Source organism: Hesperophylax consimilis, chromosome 12 (genome assembly GCF_061612785.1).
Source record: "Hesperophylax consimilis isolate HC1 chromosome 12, BYU_Hcon_1.0, whole genome shotgun sequence".
Classification (NCBI taxonomy): Eukaryota; Metazoa; Arthropoda; class Insecta; order Trichoptera; family Limnephilidae; genus Hesperophylax; species Hesperophylax consimilis.
The window spans coordinates 12,732,897-12,754,777 of NC_142847.1; the positions used below are offsets into that span (position 1 = coordinate 12,732,897).

Consider the following 21,881-nt stretch of genomic DNA (forward strand, 5'->3'; position numbering starts at 1 on the left):
ATAAATAATATTTAAACGGTAGTTGGTGAGCATTTTCCAGTAAAAGAAAAGAAATAGAACAATAACTGTTTTCTGGTTCCGCTGCAATTCTCATTAGTAATTCTGAAATGCATTTGTACATTTAAACCATAATTAAGCGTAACTCCATCTGCATTCTCAACCTCAAATAGTTTCTAATATAGGATGTAGCATTTAAAATGTTCAAAGATATAATTTAATGATAAAATATTTTTTGTTATTATTGCGTTTTCGTAGAAAACAATTGATTTTTTTAAAATTTGGTATTTAATTTTTTTTTTACTTATTATTTTAATTTTGTTGCCTTTTCGGTTGAAACTCAATAATCGATGATATTTTTAAGCGATTTTAACCCTTATGTACAAAGGAACTGCACGCAGAATAAGTTTAGAATCGCTTGCGCCAAATATGCTTCAGAAAATACTTATTTATTCGATGCATGCAGCTTCTTTGACGGCTTTGAGAATAAATTATCTACGATTTTTTAGCTTGTCATTTTTCCTCAAGGTCGCGGACGTATCCACAGGCAACTGGTTAAGGCTCCGTAGTAAGCGATCAAAAAGAAGATGAAGATGGTTTGAAAGGGAGATAAATATGAATGTTAGAGGGAGTTAATATTTAAAAAATAAAATTTAATAATAGGCGTAAGCGAAAATACGTAATAAAGAATGACTTATTTAAAATAGAGCAAATATCATTATTCTGTAAAAAAATTTCTTAAGTAGCATTTAAAGAAACACTGTTAATTTTCTCATGTATTTAACATGTCAAATAAGAGAACCAAAAGGGTTTTATCATTTTCAGAGCACACTTTGCATTATTTTTATCGATAGTAATATTTTTGTAATTTGATAATTAATATTTTTTTAAGAACTTAAAAACAGTGTTCAAGGGAAATATTTTATAAATCTGTAGAAATTCGGAATGCGGGGTATAAATGTACTTTGATAATTCTCAGATTCTGGCACAGAAAAACTTCCAGTAAAACTATTCTTCCGTTGGCTCAACAATTATGTCTCCCTTTCCCATATTTTCATCCGACTACAACATTTTTCGATACTTTCCTGTTATGTGGAGCGTGAAGCCACTTGTCTGCCAGTCCAAAAATACGAAAAACGTGAAATTATCTATGTAGGTAAAAGTAACCCAATCTAATAGCTTTTTATTTGTGATTAAATGTTATTGCTCATTGACGTATTTTCTGTGATATCAGGTTAAAACCTTTTTACTTTTTCGTGGTGTCACAGTTGGTTTCGCTTCGTGGTAATCTTCGTATTTGAAAATTTAAACAAAACCTTGTTTGCTGCGCTTAATCGGCTTTTTCTTTATTATTATGACTTTTTCAAACCACCCTGTTTGTTAAGTATAATCTTTGTACGCGCAAGTATACGAGTAGTAACTCGTAGTCCGGTTTCTATTACGTCAGATTTTTATTTTCAATGCAAATCAGATAAAACGGCACCAGAATTTGTACTGGGAGCAACAATATACCGGTGCAAGGGAATTCCTTGCATTTTAATTCTTCTTACAAATTGTCTTTATCTTTTGGTTTCTTAGTTAGAGACGGTTGGCTATTCGGGGACTCGTGAAGTGGGCAAGCTTCAACAATATTCATTTATTCTTTTTCCCGATTCACACAATAATCCGTTATGTCCTTGTTACGTATCAATAGTTTTAAAATACTTTAGTTATATTGGATGTGTTGTGTTCCCACAAACAGTTCTCCAACTCGTCATGGAAGGAGATTTATAAATAATTGGTTCTTTGTGGTAAATCAGGGATTTATTAATACTTCGCGTATTATAATGGTGACTCGATAGTCGACCTAACTAGAAGCTGGCTAATTGAGAACTGAAACAGTAAGTTTGTCTGAGAGCATTCCCACTGGCCTTGGCGACTACTGGCCGCTAGCTGCCATCTTGCGGACTTCCACAAAAGCTCTATGCCCTCTATGAGTGCAACTATGAATCTCTTACTTCCCAACAGGATGACACATTTTAAACTTTAGTTGAACCGTCATGCTAGGGATGTAGGGATGCCCTTGTGTTATGACAGGTAAAGTTTACAGATTGAAGATTTTCATAATATACATAATAATTAGTAAATTATAAAATTCTTATTTAGTTAATATTTTATGTGACATATAATAGGTTATAATTAATTAAACATTGATGAGTATTAAATTTTATATGAAAGAAATGTATTTTTGATGTAAGGATCCATAGAATTATTTGTATTTTGAAAGCATGGAGTTAAGTTTCGGTTTTTATGATATTAGGGAGAAAGTTGAAGGTTTTGGCACCTAAGTAGGTGAATTGTCTTTGTGCTAATGTAATATGACGTTTAGGTACATTTTAGTGTCGTTTGGTTATGTTTCTGGTGGTATGATTTTGTTTTTTATTGTATTTGTTCAAGAAATGTGTACATAATCACATATATCATCTTAATGTGTACAAACATTACAAAATGTGCTGGGTCAGCGGCGCACATTTGGCTGCCGCCTCAACGTTTGGAAGAGCATAAAACGACAAATGTTTGGCGAAGAGTGCGCCAATTGACATCGCAGGCGGAATATTAGCGACTGTGACCACACTGAAAGCAGTTCATTGAGGTTGAAGGTACCGTTGCAAGTAAATTTTCCTGTTCATTTGGACGACGTTAATAATGATCGTTCAAAGATTTTAATAAACGCGAAAATAAAATAACATTAAAACATATATTACGAGAAATTTCATAGAATAGCGTCGGCTCCACTGGCCGAATTCTCAGGACTTAAATTAAAACTTAACATATTATTCGATCGTATTTCTCGCGATAATGAGCTAATTGGCCTCTTTGCGGAATGAACGCCAAGTGTTTTCTTATCATATGTTAGTTACAGTCAACAAGTACTTCTTTATTTCACTATTTTCCCGTAGATCTGGACCGAGACGGAGGCTGAAAGAGAGAAACACACTAATTATTACACCATTAAACGAACTGCACCAGTTTCGGATCAGATAAAGACCAGAGACATATGCCTCTGCTGTACGCAGTACTAGTCCTCGGCCTCCTCTAAACGCTTTAATTAAACCTCTGTACGGCAATTAAACGGACAGTTTAATAAAGAAAATTCCATTAGCAGGTAAAGAGCTTTCTAACAAGTCACCTTTAACGTCTGTAGGTGTGTTGTATGTAAAATTGTACACGTATGGATTAATGATTAAGATGCATCTATTTGATCATAACTTTAATAACATTTTGTTGGAGGGCTTACACATTGCACACATTAAACTTCTGCTAAGAATACCTAGTACTTATTCATTTAATATTATATATGATTGTAAAATTTAAGGTTAAACGCGACGCTCGTTATATTCTACGCGTTAAGTTATGACTTTACAATATTAAGATAAATTGTATGTTTGCGCCCGTACATACGCAATATGAATATATATATAATATAATAGTTTTGTTCGTTTAAATACTCAATTTTTTTGAAAGGCATACAAACATTATCATGTACAGATGATTCTATCCAACGTTGTATTTAACAAATAATTCGTGTTAATATTTTAAAGCATAACTTGCAAAAACCGTATTTTTACAAAAAAATAAATTTACGCCCTATATGAACGCGTAGATTAAAACATTATCAGATGCAACCGAATCAATTTACAATTTCTGTGGCGGGTTTGGGTACCACCGCCCCGGTAATCATTTATTGGATAACCAACACCTCTGCCATAGGTCACTCCAAATGGTTCACTACGTTTGGTTATTTAGCAGGAGTGTCCGGGTTTGCCCACCATCTTCGGAGCGTGCCAGATAGGGAGAGGCTGGTTTAGGGATACTCTTTGACCTATCCAACTAGTTTCTCGACCCATCGCCTTGCACCGCAGTGGGAGGGATATATTCATATGTCCGTCACTCCTGGACACACTGATCCCTAGATTCCTACCCAATCCTCATACCTTTACCTTCCCAGAACTTTCTCTTCTTCATTCTTTAAAAAATACCAACCACACAGCATCCCAAACGATGACATAGTGTGTGGGTTAATGTTTTAAAAAAAACTTTTTCGTCTTTTCTGTTTAATAAGTTTTTGTTTGAGAGTGGTTTATGTTGTCAATTTATTAATTTATAACATTTAAATAATATAAAAAAGATGCAAAAACTGAATTAAAAAGGTTAGGTTGCGACCAAATATCAAACTCAGGACGCAATGACCAATTACCACACCAACTTTTTTTTGAGTTACACTCTTTTTTATTGTTAATATCACCATGAAACATACTAATTTCGCTTGTGGGTCTGTCTGTGGGTGATTGTAACTCTAGTCGACAAGCTCGAATTAAAATATTATGTATCATTTCAAAATTGGAACTGATGTTGTCAAGAAATCAGACAAGCGGTAAAGTACCTGCCTATGGTATAACATTTTTTTACCAAAAAATTATTTTAATTGTAAATTTGAAATATGTATTTCTTTTTATTTAATTTCTAAGTGTTGTCTTGACAGTCTAACATAAGATTTGGTGATTTTTTTAAATGTCTTTCAATGCCTTGACAGGTAACATAAGATTTGGTGATTTTTTAATTGTTTGCAAAAACGAATTTTTTTTTAATATTTTTTTTTTTATAGTGAATACCTCACAAGAGTCCCAACTGCTCCCGTCTGGAGCCAGTGAGACTATGGCATCCCCAATTGGGGGATGTTGTGAGGCTGAAGGTAAGTGGGGAAGGGAAAGAGGAAGGTGGGGAAGTACCTGGCTATTCAGATCTAGTCACTAAACACGGCTAAAGCCATTTGGAGCAACGTTTCAATTCTGAATGGTGGTCTTACACCAGGGCGATACTGGTAGTATCTTTCACTCTGGAACGTGCCGCAAATATACTATATATTATTTTAATTAATTAATTGTGAGATAACACAAATTAATCAAATAAAATTTATTTGCGCACGCCGGGTTCGAACCCGCGACCTTCGGAATGGCAGTCCAATGCGTTACCACTGGACTATGCCGGCCGTCTTCTATTCAATAATCATTCAATGTTTGTGACTTTATTCGGATCTTGGAGGAATAAAAGTTTGGACAGAACTTCACTTAGGAATCAATGTCAAGGTGGATGTCAATAACGGAAAAAATAATTCTTAAAAAGATAACATTGATATGAGATGGTCAATTTTTGCTGTCACTGGAACGGTTGATTTTATTTCTCTAAAGAACCGGTTATTTTTTTAACTGGTTCCTTTAGGAATGATTATCAAAAATTATTAAAATATTATTTTATAACAAATTACGTTCCAACGTATTTATATTACAAAATATATATAATTGTCTTCCTAATGAAAAACTAAATCCGAAAAAAAAACAGAGGATAATGTTATGCAGCCACATCAAGAAATTGTTATATAGTATATATATATATATCTAAAAAAAGATTAATCGCTCAGTATTCGATTAATGTTCGAACACGTGTTCCAACATCGTGATTAGAAATTTACTAAAAGTTTATCAGGAAACCTGTTAATGCATTCGTTAATGGCCTGCAATCCCGTTTTAACCGGGTTATCAATAATTTGAAGAGATTTCTAATAAATTAGCAAGGAAATAAATATAAATCAAGAGCAAACATATACCTACATACACTTATTCTTACTAAGCAGTTTTTTTAAATCCAATTTGAATCGTTTCTAATAATTATTGGTTGGGTGACCATGATATGCCATTAATCACTATTGATTAAAAGTAAATTTTGATAAGACAAAATTAGGATTACCAGACTTGTTTAAATTAATTTCATTATTTTACGAATTAATTTGGCAAGAGCACGACTTTAATTAAATGGACCATAAATTATTAATAATTAATTTAATTTCAGAGGCGAATACGCTCTTCGAATGAAAGGTGGAACTTTCTTTCGAAAATCAATAAAATCGGTATGTATTTTATGTTTATTTTGGCAGACCTTTTTTACGAAATTCCGCTTGATAGGTACTGTATTTCTTTACTTTATAGTTTAACATTATCGAAGTTTTATACGTAACATCATTGAGCTGAAATCATTAAAAATGTATCGATTTATTTCGCTATAGTAATAAACTCTCCAATTTGATTGATGTATGTAGCAACATTTAAACTAAGAACGCTAGAATTAGTTAAAATGTAACTAAATACATCGATAATTTCTCCAATGTGATTGATGTATGTAGCTATGTTTAAACTAAGAACGATAGAATTAGCTTAAATGTAACTAAATACATCAATAAACTCTCTAATATGTTTAATGTATGTAGCTACATTTAAACTAAGAACGGTAGAATTCTACATTATTTTAAATGTTTGAATTTTTCCTTGGACTAATTAACTTTAGACTAATAACCTAACCTTGGACTGATTAAACTCACTTGCGGTATTATTTTACCGGTAGAGTAAACCCGTGAAAAATTACGGGATATCATATATGTGGGATTTGTGAAGCTGAAAGTATTTATAAAATATTTGCCTCAAAATATTTTCAATTTTTTGGTTGGCAAATAATTAAAGACACTGTCAGAATTTTCTTTCGAATAATACCGTTACAAAAAACATTTATTAGTGCTTATATTTATTTTATCTGTCATTTAAGCTTCGATACGTAAAATTTACTATACACACTTTTCACACAAGTTCACTTATCTCTATTTGACCTTTGCGTTGGCGTACTTCAATTTATTAGGTACCTGTCCAGAGTGCCCAGTTAGATGTCGGTTTTGGATAAGACGGTTAACGAACATGACTTTATCTATGCTAAATTATCCTAATCTTAGCTGACCCGTGACCTTCGTGGCAGAACGGTGGGTTCCTTAGTGAGAGCAAGTACTTAATGATAAAACGTGAGTGCAAGTATTTCAAAACAATAAAATTATAATATACTTATAATAACTAGAAAAATTACGGGATAATTAAAATAAATAAAAAATGCAATTTTTTAAATACAAAAATGGTTTCCTTGTTATGTGATTTAGAACAAAATGAAAAAGCTTTCTGAATAAAATTTATATTTGTGTGTTACTTGTATTTTGTGCCTCACGATTATTATTATTTTGTGTGGATATTTTTTTATGTTACTGCCGCACAAGACTCCAAACTGCTTGGAGACAGTGAGAAAATATCATCAGCAATAATCGGAGTATGTTGTGAGTTTGTGAGGCTGAAGGTTTTGGGAAGGGGTAGGAGATGGGGTAAGAGGAAGGTGGGGGAGTAGAGTTTATATAATAATTGTGACAATATTAGCACCACTGCGGAAATTAACACAGATTTACACTACGACATTTCTGTGCTCCTGGAATTTATTACCATCTACATGCTTACATTTTGACTCTTAGTTTATTTATAAAATAGCAAACACGTGACCATACGCATGAAACGGGATATTAAAATTCAGTTTTGAAAATACAATTAAAATATTATATTATTATAAGTACGTACCTACCTCTTTTATGGCTTGTCTGAATTTTTTACACAATCCGTTCCGCTTTTGAAAATGACTCTTAGATTTAAATCAAATCCGAGTTCTAGAGTTGCTTATTTAACTGAGGGTTTATTTTGCAGAGAATTGAACACTCGTAGCTTGTACGCGAACCCGACGATTTGCATCACTCGGCTACAAACTGTTCAAATGATACCACGTGTGTATCAGTATTTCTTAATACTTAAGCTATGTTTAGTGACTACATATAAGGTTTTACTAACCGTCCTCTTCCCCATATTCTTTTCGTTCTTTTTCCTTCGGGTGCTAACATTTCATTAAAAAAAAAAAGTGGGTGTGTCAAGCCTACGCAAGACAGAAGTGAAACTTCTAGTTTCAGCTGATGCTTGGCGTGGCGCAGTTCGCTGGTGTCTGAGAGAGAGGAAAGAAGAGAAGAGAGAGAACGTTCGTGAGCGGCTCCCCCACCTCAACAAGGTTTCACTTCAAAAATGCCACAGCCGAGAATCGAACCTCGCTTAACTGATTGAAAGCCAACCACGCTGAGCACCAACTGTAAGCAAAGCCGCATAAATTGATTATATTATGTAGGTTCTGAAAATATGAGAGCTTGTTATGTTTTATAATGTTACCTACATCACACCCAAAATATAATATATTTTTAAAAATAATGTACAATGTACAGAAATAGAATCCCACACAAGATCGCGTAGTGCGCTCTAGCGAACGGATATTTTATCAGAGGGAGATAGTTTTAATTTTTTTTTCTGTAAATTATTACATATTATCAAAATAAATAAATTAATTAAATAAATGTAATACAATTATCATAATATACGGATTAGATAATAATTTTAATCCAACACAATAACGCAAAGCGCGCTCTAGCGGAGTAATGTTTTATCACAGTGAGATAAGTGTTTTTATTATTTTGCAATATTATTTTCTTTTAAAAAATGTTCTGACCTACTAAAAAATAAGATATTGAATGAAAAAGGCGTTAAAAACAAAAAAATAATGTGCGATGGCCGAGAATCGAACTCGGATCAACTGCTTGGAAGGCAACTATGCTGACCATTACACCACCAACGCCAGTTGTCGGGATGAGCTAAGAAGCATTTATATGTTACTTCAAAACTTTGACTAGATCAAATGAACTTTAATCGGTGGTGGGGGTACCCGCATTTTCGTTTCGGTCATGAGTCGGTTTTACTCCGGTCCTCGAAATTGCATGACGCGCGTAAAGAAGTTTCACTTCAAAACATGTTGAAAAAGTACTTTAAAAATTATAGGAATACCAATGTTGTAAAGGTGTAATTATTTTTCCTTTTTTAATAATACACTCGCAAATAAGCCTTGTTATAAACACCCTAAAGGGCTCTGTCAAGTAGAAAATTGCACATAGACAGCCTTACTCATTAGATTCTTACGCGCCGGTTTAACATTGGTATGGTTCAGCCCGCCTTTAGCCCAGTTTCCTAAAGTTGTTTTACTGTATGTGTATATTCCAAGCTTTAAAGTTATAACAACGATTATTAATATTTACACCGCTATTATAAGCAATGAGTTAGAAAGGTCTGTAATCCAGTGAACACGTCATAACAGCTCAGGGCATGGAGTCTGGAGTTATTGCGGCCAAGTATTCTATGAAAAAGATAATATATAATGCCTTGATATTATGTCATGAGTCATATATTGCCATAAGCTAGTTGTTATCGACAATACCATTCAGCAAGCCCAAGCGTTCACTTTGCGCGCATCCTGAATTGAGCGGCTGTGTAAAAAAACTTTCGATACAATTTAATATTACATGAATTTATTTTGCAATCGGTTGATTAAAAAATATGATCATATACGATATTCGTTGTCAATTTCGAATAAGATTTCAATACCAAAAATGACTGTTTGAATATCGGGTGAGTAGTAGTAAACCTTAGTTAATTATCTAAGATCTAAGACGTTGTTAGAACCAGAAGATTTACTATTTACCCTCTTATTTAATTCGGATTTGAAAACAATTTATCTGGGCTTTTAGTTGTATTATAAAATAATAATAACAACATTTAATATTAGCTACAGTTAATTTCGCACATTACATGTGACCAGAGTCGGCTCGTAACTGAAATTATCGGCAGCGCATTTCACTTTTTAAATGCCAGAGCCAGCAAGAATATTCTACAAATAAAAACACATTCTTCGTGACGTGCGCGTGCACAATTCTTCAACAGTGTAATTTCAGGGCTCCGGCCGCTAAGGGTTAACGAGGGTCCTGCGATTCAATCACTCCACTAAGCTACGTTTCTAAAATAATTATTCCACCAGAATTCACACAATTTCACTGTGCACGAGTGCCAATTTTTTAATGTTGTAGCGCTAACATTGCTAATTAGTATTCCTGAAGGAATTCATTGCAGATGTATTGGTTTACGCGTAATGTGCAGCATTTTGATCATGATCAAAGTGGTGCAAAATCCACTAGCCTTTAAGGCGTTTTACGCATACATTGGTATTGCGCGGAATGAGCCATATATCTACACTGCTTCAACACGTGATTTCCCGTTACGTGAAGACTAATGACGAATAGTGCCATGCCAAATCCACGTCGGAATCATATTTCTTCAGATTCGTTTAACACGGTATTTTTTCCGCCGAGGGACATCCGTTTAAACCGAGGGACAACACTGCGTAGCATACCGGCCGTATAAATCGCTGTACAATTTCACTGTTGGCTCGGCGCAGATGCAAAACATTTCTGCTGAAATTCAATTATCTGCCGGCCACTCTATTATTATAAATATACACTAATTGGCAATCTCTAATCACGGTGCGAGACGGACGAAAAATATATTGCGGATCGCTCGAGTAGCTTATTCTGCTGCTGCCTGATTAGGTACCTACACCAACACATTGTATTGGATAGGTGAATCAAGCTAGCGCCATTCATAGAGAATAAAGGGATACTTTGGCATATGGCAATACTGATTTTATTCAAATGTTTTAAGTACTATAGTATATCATAAATTATAGTATTGAACATGTGTAAGGATCTTTCAAAATCATTGAAAATTACAATTTTATTCACATTGTAGACACGTATTATTGATATTTGTGTCAGGGCGTTTGTAAGAAAATAATCTTTCAGCGTTGATCAGTTTATTTCTCTTACATATAGGGTTTTTTTTTCTTCCTAATATTTCCCAAATGAGGTGGGCAGCCCGAAATTGATGTAACCTCAAAATATTCTATTTATCTATTCTTACTTGTTTCCAATGTCTCTGTGTTACTCCACTTCTGCGCTGACCGCCTCAAAGGAGGATGCCATAGTTCCCTCTGGTTCTAGACATTTAACAATTTTGTGTAGTACCTATCTATCACACACAGTTTTAACCCTTTCGTAACGTGTGTATATTTGAAAATATATAGTTTTAATGATTTTTTCCTCCCTATATCTAGAGGGAATAAAAATTGGCCGATTTCGTGTTTCAATTATTGCTGGTATAACTAGTTGGGTGCTATTATACTTATAGGTTATAGATTAGGCGGTATCAATTTTTATATTTTGTATTCTATCTCGACCGAAATTTTTTTCCCCATTTTAAAACTCAAGTTTTGAATGTATTTTTTCAATGTTTAACTATGTAATTTTATTCTAATTTCATGAAATGTTTTATTTTTTCTACACAATGTGCAATTTTTTATTTTGTATGAAACACGCTCTCTGAGAACTAATATTGTTCTAAATAAAATTAGAAATAACTTCTCTATTACTATAAAAAAATCAAATAATTAATAATCGTTATCAAGCGTAAAATACATTCTACAACTGTCAGTGTTAATTCAGATCTGAAAGGGTTAAGGCTGTAGTTTTCAATACGATCCAACAGAAATAAAATACGTTTGCTAGGTAGGTGTTTCCTACGCATAACGAACATAACCACATAACAAATGGGTCCACATTCTGCATTCTAGTACCTGACCGCGAACCCCTCCTCCAGATCATGCTGTACCACTTGCATAATACATAATAGGACTAACTGGAGGGAACGATAAAGAAACCGTCACAGTAATATAACTCCGGCCAAGAAACCTATGTGCAAGTTGAGTGTAAACCATTTTAGATGACTGGCTCTTTACCGTTGTACAATTGGCTTTAAATAATAAATTACTTTATTTAACTTGTGCTTACGGTTTCGAGTCAAATCGTATGTATGGGTAAATTGGAATACATTGTGACATTAAGGGCTAGAGTGCTGTAACTGTGGTGTCTCGCAACTCTTCAAATAGCCATTAGGCCAATGTCCTTAATTGGCAGGCGCTAGGAATGATTCTGGGCGTAAATTTTCCCGGGCCCCGTCCTTAGGCTAGCAATCGTATTTATTTATGTCTATGTCACTGCATTATCGACATCTCTAATTTTTACAGCGCTATCTATATAGCAGTGAATAACCTCTTATCTAAACTAGGATACCACAAGGTTCGAAGATCACCAGACTATGGAAGTGAATAACGTCTTATCTAAACTAGGATACCACAAGGTTTGAAAGGTCTCTTCACTATAGAAAGACTATGTCATGGTACTCATTCAGGAATAAAAATAGTTATTTAAAATCCATTAAAATCGTAAGTTTTCTGTTTATTCTAATGACGTATTAATTAATAATTATAAGCAATAATTAGTCGTCTGAAATATCAATACAAATTGAAAATATCTCCCGAGTAAAAATAAATGCCGCCAACGGGAATTGAAAAATTTAATAACCGGTAATTGTTGATGGAGGTATAGCACATATTGAATAAGCCGACATAGCTCAGTGGTTTCAGAGCAACTGACCGGACATCAGAAGTATGACCGCACTCTATGACCGCAGACAAAAAATTTGCAAAATTTGCCACGGTAAAACCAAAAAATGTCGTCAATTTTTGTCATTCAGTAATCAATTACCAAAAATATATATAACCGCAAAATCTTTTAGAGTTTTTTTAATGTGAAAAATTAAAAGTACCAATTTGTATACTAATTAAATTTAAATTAAGCGTAAAATTTTTCACATCCCGTTTTGGCGCCCTCATAATCAGGAGTCAGGGGAATATGCCCTCTGGGGAAACCCCCTTGGTACGCGACCACCTAGGTAATAATATTACGCAGGAAATTGCTAACATATTTTCTTTACCCTCTTCACTCTTTAAACCGGGTTTTTTTATTCCTTCCTTATCTGATCAATAAATAAACGCTGTAATTCACGTTCAAGAATACATATGAGTTGTGACGTTGTGGAACGTGTAATTATAACCGATATGAAAATGCATTATTAATTGAATAGTGTTATATCACATTTTATTAATTTAAAATTATATATGGTATGAGTGGAAAATACTCTCAGTATCGCCCTGTTGAAATATCACCATTCAGAATCGAAACGTTGCTTGGAATGGCTTTAGTGATCACGGAGTGCCTTTGGTGACTAGATCTGAATTGTCATTCACATTCCTAATCCATCTCCTTCCCTTCCCCTATGTAATCAGTCACACAACATGCCATAATCTCACTGGCTCCAGACGGTTTTAATGGTTCCATGATAACTCAACACAGTGACAATTCAACACACTTTTAAAAAGTGATATAAAGTCATTAGAAACGAGGAAATTTTTTTTTAACCTAACCTAACCTAACCTACTTTTTTATTTTTTATATTAACTCCACACAGGAGGCCCTGGAGAAAATAATTTCCCTCAGGGCCTATGTCATCTTTGGGGATGCTGTGTGGAGGGTCTTTTTGTGGAGAGGAAGGAGTGAACATGGGTCTTGAAGAGTCCCATGTTGTAGGAGGGAGGAAATACAGAGGCCGGCATCTCGTTCCACAGCCGAGCTGTTGAACTTAAGAACGAATCGTAGAAGCGACCCGTTCTCATGTGGCAAATGTCAACCGTGTACAAATGTTGGGCGCGCGTTTGGCGTGTATCCCGACTACGCACCGGTGCCGAAGGGATCAATGACGCTAGTTCCTCAGAGCATCTTCCATTGTAATACCGATAGAACAAGGACAGCATACCTACCTGACGCCTGTGCTCCAAAGATTGCAGTCCGTTTGTTAAGATTGGGGAATCTATCAAACGGACCGCCCGTTTCTGGACAGAGTCAAGGGTTTTTTTTAGGTATTTTGGGGCTCCGGACCATACTTAACCCAGTTAATAAAGTTTTTGTTTCATCACTTTCCATGACTTTATATAAATTTTTAAAGATGTGATGAATTATCATTGTGATGATTTATCCGGTCACCGTAAGTACGAATGTTAGAGGGAGCGCGCTAATATAAAAAAGAACGATAGTAATTAAGCGAAACTGATGAAAATACACGACTCATTTGAAATATTTCAAAAATCTCTCGAGAAAATTCTTTAGTTGCATTTAAAGATACACTGTGAATTTTTTCATACATTTAACATGTTAAATAACAGAACAAAACGTGTTTTTTAATTCTTTTCGGAGCTTACTTTACGATGTTTTTCTATCGAGGGAATTTCATATAATTAACGTTTCGGCATAACAAATCTATAGGTAATATAGAAAATGGGTATACTGGAACTTAAATAGGAGATTAATTAACATAAATTGATAAATACCACTAATCGATGTAAATTGTATGCACTTTGCACGTCATAATATACTTTCAACGAGATAACTAGATTGATGAAAACCAGTTCCAATTAGTAATTATTATTTCGTTATTGACATTCGTACCTTTGACGCTCCGCCATAGTCTATAATTTTTATACTAGTATCTTACTCATATGTTTATGACATTTCCGTGTAATTACTGTGCGGAAACAAATTTTCTATTGTTTATTTACTTGCGCAGGCCCGTGAAAAAATACAGTCTGAATTCTCGACAAATCAGTTCCAATTTTGTGAATGGTAATTAAAATAATTTTCTTATGTTTAATGAATAACTAATGTTTATGAGACAAGGTTTTATGCACAGCACAAAGGATAACGTATTTTTAAGCAATTATTACTATATTAGAAAAAAACTCTAATAAGCAATACATAATTGTTGAATGAAAAATACCAGTACATAAGCCGATGTAGCGCAATTGGTAGAGCAACTGACCGGCAATCAGAAAGCTGAGGGTTCAATTCCTGTCGGCGGCATTTATTTTTCTAGAAAGATTTTTTCAATTTATATAGGTGTTTCAGGCTAATAATTATTGCTTAAGAAAATAAAATAATTTTCTCCTAAAAATATTACATTTTTGGTAGGTACTTTATTACTTCGTCGAACAGTTCCAATTTGGAACTGACACATACACAAAGTTTTATAGTTCATTGAACCAGCGTTACGCAGTACAGACACACAACCGAAAATAGTTTTGTTTGATCTGTGTACTATATATACTTATCTACGTTCGCCAAATTAACTAGACAAAAAGCTTACCACAAATATATTTGATCAAAACGTCGCAAAATTTCAGAGAAATCAAATAAAAACGGTTTTTTTATTTGGGGGGTTCGCAAGAAAACTGCCACCTCACTTTTCATCTCGTTCATACAAAAAAAAATGAACTTGCTTTCAATTTCCTGGAAACAAGATAAAAAAACTGAAATGTTTAACACTTTGCTAGCACATTTTAAAACGTTTATTTCTTCGATACATGATTACCAACACATGCATTGGGCATTTATGTTATAAAAAAACATCACCTTAAAATAGTAAAATTTGACCATAAAATTTAATTTGAATAACGCCATAACCGTTTTAACCTAACTTTATGACATAACATGAAAGTAGATTTTACAAATGCTATTATTATGCATTTACCTGCCTAAAACTGACGAAAAAACATAAATAAGTTATAAATATGTTGAATAACACAAATATAATAGTAAATTGATCATTTTATGAACAAAACACGATCTGTGGACATATTTCAAGAAGATATAAAAACAACTGTTGCTGTGTACTCTGTGTACTGCAGCTTTTGCGCTTGAAGAATATTATAATGCGCATGCGTGAACTCGCAAAAAACATTGTTGCCAAATTTAAAAAAGAGAATATATTTTTTGAAATATATTTTATAGATATTTTTTTATTGGTACCTACTCAAATCTTAACTCAGACATTCTTTAAACACTATGTAACAAAAACACCGTTTAACGAATGTGAAGTGGTTTTTCTTTAGTAAGGCTTTATGTATTCTTCACTTATTAGTTTATTCTTCACTAAAGTGTTGTACTAACTAATGAGGGTTGTTTCACAGAATTTGAACAATTCAACAAACGAAGTTAAAATTCAAATTCTGTGAATGTTCTATTTAAGTTCTGTTATTATTTCATCATGGACTGGTAGTTTAATAGTATGTACTTGGGTAGCAACAGAACTTGAATAAATTAACTTTTAAATGTGATGAATTGTTCAAATTCTTTGCAACAACCCATCCATCAGGAGTAATACAAGCACAAAATTTTAATTCGCTAATGTGAAATGTATTGTATTAAGGGTAATTTTCAATTTATGTTCTAACCAGTAACCACGGGTACCAATCGTGAAGAAAAGAGTACTTTAATGTTTCTATCAATTAGATTTGCGGATATGTACCTAAATAATATTATAATGTCAAAATATATTGCATTGTGATGATGACCAAAATACAGAGCATTATTATTCTAGCTTTTTTGTATTATTTAAAGCCTAGTAACTAGTAAAATGTGTAGTTATTAGGCATATAAATCTACCCGCCTTTATCCGGTTTCTCAGGATAAACTAGTGCACTTTCAGTGTGTGTTTAATTGGGAAGAATTAATTATCGCAGAGTCATTAATTGCAAAGGATGCGGTTCTCGATAATAACTACTGCATACCGGTTGTTGTTTTTGTCAAGGATCGCCTTTGACTTAACACTGGACAAGTGTGAATCCTACGAAACTACTCCTACCTCTTATTTTATTTACCCTGAGATTAATTAGATATTACCGCTTTATACGTAAATTATAAGACTCAATTGATTATTAATGTAGCGCATTCTCCATGTAAAAGCAAAAGCAGATCACTGTTGAGACGAGCAAATCGTTAAACTAGTCTTTAATATGGCTTTCTTTTTTTACAGGTCAAAATGATGACTGCAAAGTGGAGTGCTCTCCTCCTTGTAACTCTGCTGTCTTCAACAACAGCCGCTCCATTCTTCGTAAGAATAAGAAGATCAATCGACGATGTATCTCAAGAAACATCAGACGCAGATGAGCAACAACCCAGAGAAGCAAAATCATTTGGCTTCTTGGACCCTCAAGAAACTGTAACCGACAACGAAAATATCAAACCAAAAAGAACTGGCGCACGGTCACGGCAAAACAAAGCATTGTCGTACTACGATTTCGTTCCTCAAATCTTCGGAGGAGGTGATTACGACACGAATGATGATTTATCGTATGACGTACAAGACGATGCTGAAGAAGATGATAGATCGAGAGTAGCACCATCAAGAAGAAAGCAGAATCAATATAAGAACAGCATAACAAATCAAAATTCTCTATCTTATGATAATTCTCCAATCTACTACATCAGACTGCCTCCCACTCCGTACATGTTTGTTCCCGGAGTCGGTTACATCTCGCAGCCACCTTCTCTGGGTCCACCAGTGCCTCCGCCAGTGAACCCATTCATCAATGTTCCTATTGACTTCGTATCTAATGGCAAACCGACCAACGTGTACCAGTGGAGCGGCGCACCTACCTACCAGCCTCCTGTGGCACTCGATCCCTACAGCCAGCTATACTCCAGACCTGTTTCCAGACCTCAACAACAGAGACCTACCAATAATTTCGGATACCAGAGACCTACCCAGAACAAGAAACCAGTAGACACTAAAGTAACAAACCTCAAGAAAGGACCTTACAACTTTAACGGAAAGCCCCACGATGTCTTCTTGCTCAGGGATTCATACAATGCTTTATACTCTGACGCGCTTCAAAACTTTTATCCTTAAAACAAATGTATTTAAAAAAATTATTCATGATACCAGTTAGAATAATGATAAACATTGAATTTCAATGCTGAAGTGTTTTTAAAAGTTTGAATAAGCTTTGTGAAAGTTCATTGTTTACGGTGATATATTACTTTTCAAAAGCTTCGAAAAAATAGGCTTAATAATTAATTATGAAATATTATGTAGTCAGATATCATTCAAAATGACAGTAGTAATTGTATTATTTTGGCATGTAATGGATTAACCGTGTTCAAATTCATTATATTATTTATATCTCTTTATTTCAAATCAAAACCTTTCATCTAGAAATTTACTTATATAATAATTTACTTTCTATTCGTTTATTTGTACCACAGCTTGCTACTTGCCATGTACTAGGTTTGAGTAATGTACTTATATCATCCCAATAATATATTACTTCATACTTATTTATATAGAGGCATATTATTACGTTAGTTTAATTGCTTATGTTTGTACATATTAATTCGTTAATAAGATAACGTAATATTTAATGATTGTCTGGAATCGATTTTATGCATGCTTTAGATATAAGTTTTGGACTGAATGAAATTGAGATATCATACATTACGTATTTTAAACCCCCGCATATCCAATTTCTACTGATTTATAACAAGTTTCTAGTAAACTCTTTAAGTTTTTAAGTTCCAAAAAAATTTATATTTTATTTTTGAAGATAATATCTATACATTTGTTATGCTGAAACGTCAATTATATGAAATTCCCTGGAAAGAAAAAATTGCATATTAAGTTGTGAAAATTATTAAAAACTCGTTTTGTTCAGTTATTTAATATGTTATAGGTGGTTCCATGATAACTCAACACAGTGACAATACAAACACTTTTAAAAAGTGATATAAAGTCATTAGAAACGATGAAAAAAAAATTAACCTAACCTAACCTAACCTAACCTACATAACCCAGTTAATAAAGTTTTTATTTCATCACTTTCCATGACTTTATATAACTTTTTAAAGATGTGATGATTTATCCGGTTACCGTTATAGGTATGAAAAAAATTACAGTGTATTTTTAAATGCAACTAAAGCATTTTTCGAGAGATTTTTGCTCTATTTCAAAATTTTCGTGTTTTATTAAATATTTTCACCATTTTCGCTAAATTACGCTATAACATTCGTATTTATATATCTCCCTTTCAAATCAACTTTGGACGCTTACTACGGGGCCTAAACTGATACTTCTTAGAATTTTGGTAATTTCAAAAATAGACTGAACGAATGTTTTTTCATTTGTTTTTGTTGCATTTACTTTGAGCTCGATCCTAGCTTAGAAATTATTAAATTATTTGCAAAACACGCAATAAATTGAAAAATATTTGTCCATCGATAATGATTCATTACAAAATGCTTACAAATTTCTGTCTGTTTTCTTTTCTCAGTCAACTTATTTGTTTGTTTTGGTAGTACCTACTCCTCTTGATAGATCAAAAAATGTTTCCCTACAAGATTGCATCACTAACTCGTTATATTGAGCTTTTTTTCGACTTGAGTTGGGATTCGGACGGGTTGTTCAATTCATCAAATTTCATCGTTCATTTTCTGGTTCTGTGAAAGTCCTATTCAAGTTCTGTTATTATGTAATTATAGGCTAGTTGCTTGACAGAACTGAAATAAAAACATAACTTGAAAAAATGTTTCACAGAAAATGAACGGTGAAATTTGATGAATTGTTCGAATTCTCCGAAACGATCCGTCCTTAATATTTAGATAATATTCATATACGTATGTTACAATATATAAAAATATAATCTTCAAAATGTCTAAAAATAGCAGCATTCGTACTATTTTTACCCATTGTTGAATTTGAAATGTTACTCGTATTTTCTGAAAAAAATCATCTAAGATTAAATATGATTTCACATTTTCACTGCCAAAAGTGATTTATTTTTGGGATATTATGCCGTCTTGCGCTAACTCCTTCTTTAGCCAACGTTTTGGACAGTATTACAGTGACCATCATTTGGGAAGATCATTGTAATGTGCGAAACGGCACAATTATATGAGATTGTATATTTAATGTTAATTCCGAGAAAAATACATACCCTGCTTTTCACGGTAATTGTAAATCACTTTACTTATTTGAACTTTTAATCGAAAGAACGTATCTCAAATATTTCATATTCTTTCGAGTTAATTTATGTTAAATTACTTTGCTTCGGTTTATAAAAAAAAACACTTAACAACCTACTTGTTGAATTGACAAGTTAAACTACTACTAAAAAATAAAAATTGGTTCACTCAATCGACCATTGAAATAAAATTAATAATTTGTGTAGCCTATACGTATAGAGTAGATAGGTAATTCTATTAAAAGTCATCTTTTATCAAATTATACATCTTTAAACATTTATTTATAACTAAATTTATATAACACATACTTCACTTGGGCATCATTCTATAATTGTCTATTTAAGTTAACATAATGATAGGTATCCCTTTTGTCTCAAAACTCTGGACAGCACGATTGATTATTGATTATTATCCATTGCCATGATAGCAAGTTTGCTATCAAGGCAATGGATTAAAAAATTTAATTGTCCTAAGATTGAAGTTGTGTCTTACGTAAACGGCAAAATGTTTATGCTTAGTAGATAGATAGATATATTATTTTATTTTATTTAGCTTGTAAGTGTTGTAAAATATTTATTCCGATTTTTAATTCCTTTTTTTATTTAAACTTTTAACGTTTATTATTTTATAAATAAATATATTAAAATGACAACTGTGTTTTTAATTCAACTGCATATTATGTCCTAATCTGATTTTCTGAAGAACAAACAACTGGAAAGTACCTAATAAGTAATGGAAAATACATATTAAATATATTTGTTTCCTTTTCAAATACATCTACTTGAATTTCACTTTTGATTTCTTAAAAGAATGAAGTGAAATTTGCAAATTGAAATTAACCCACTTTTCGACATCCGATCGAGCTGAAAATTGACAGATAAACTCTTTGTAGATGACAATGCATTTGGTCAACTTTTTGTGTCAATCACGTATACACAATTAGACATATTCGCAGTTCTCTGAAATTTGATAACATTACAGCAGTTATGTACGAAATAAATGTCGGTCCTACCAAATTGGGATTTGGTTCAGTTGCTATCGCGGCTAACTCCAACCCTGGGGAGGAAGGTTCAATCTTCAGTCAAACCAAAAAATGTACAGTTTTAAATACATATATCAATAAAAATTATAAAAGTATTTATTCAATGCATAAGTTACTATACGAGGAATTTTTCAACGTCAGGACAGTATTTTCAGCGGTGTATTTGTCATAATTTCATGAATAGTGCATTGACTACAGCAAAACAAATACAATTTAAAATTAGTATCCTCGCGTATAACACCATGCTGATTGAAGTGGGGAACTTTATCAAAAAATCAACTCGTAAATTATCCTGCCTAAAATATTTGAAATTTTGAAAGCTCTCGATCTCCTGATGACGTAGGACCATAGATATACCTGGATATACCACTCATACAGAATAGAAAATCAAGTGCTTTACTAAAACCATAGACAAGCCGCGCTAAGCTCCACATTCCAACCGAGCCGAGCTTTAAATCAACCGATATATCGGGCCTTTGCTTGTAGAGCTTTAGGCTGGCCGCATACATACGTTTTCCGTATTCGATTTCCGAATTCGTTTTCCGTATTCGGACATCCGAATGCACGGAATCAGTAGAAAATACATTAACTGCCGCACACGTTCGTTTTAGTTCCGAACGGAACAAATTCCTTACGTACGTTCCGAATGCAAGCCGGCGCGTTCGGAGAAACCGAATGGAAAAAACCTAATGACGTCATGTGGAACGCAGCTCTTGCATACATTTTGTTTGTGTTGACGCAAACGTTCGGAAATTTCCGTTCAGTAATTCAGTGTTGCCAACGGATCTTGACCTAATATCGCCGTTTCTCATACATAAGGTAGCGTAAAGTAGCCGAATTTGCTGTTAGGTGGGACATGTTTAAAATTGATGTTTTTACGTGAAAATAAAAATTTCGTGAGGAGGGGTGGCTAGAGAATTTCAAAAATATAAAATATGTCCCCAGAAAAGAAAAATAAATTTCATGGGGGGGGGGGTGGCTAGAGAAATTCGAGACATGTTTAAAATTGATGTTCTTGAAGTAGCTTAATTGGCGACCAGTCGCCTTTTAGATTTTTTCGGCGCCGATTCTCGCTCTGAGTAGCCTAAATGGCGATATATCGCCCTTTTTGGCAACACTGGTACTGACGTTTATACATTCCGAATGAAGAAAAACGAATGTTTGCGCTAGTCTCACGGAATTCCGAATACGGAAAACGAATTCGGAAATCTAATACGGAAAACGTATGTATGCGGCCAGCCTTACCCACCTCGATATTATTTGTTCACGTTTCCAGACCACCGG

The 21,881-nt window shown here is 33.6% G+C and overlaps 1 protein-coding gene across 1 annotated transcript in view; it reads left to right on the top strand.

Moving 5' to 3' along the window:
• The window catches only part of LOC149419169 (uncharacterized), an 80,827-nt gene extending 63,380 nt beyond the window's left edge, over positions 1 to 17,447 (top strand). The window contains exon 2 of the mRNA XM_089637716.1: positions 16,572 to 17,447. Coding sequence (XP_089493842.1) covers positions 16,578 to 17,447 — 870 coding nt within the window. The 5' untranslated portion in view covers positions 16,572 to 16,577. The remainder of the gene's footprint in view (positions 1 to 16,571) is intronic.
• Positions 17,448 to 21,881: the final 4,434 nt, after the last annotated feature.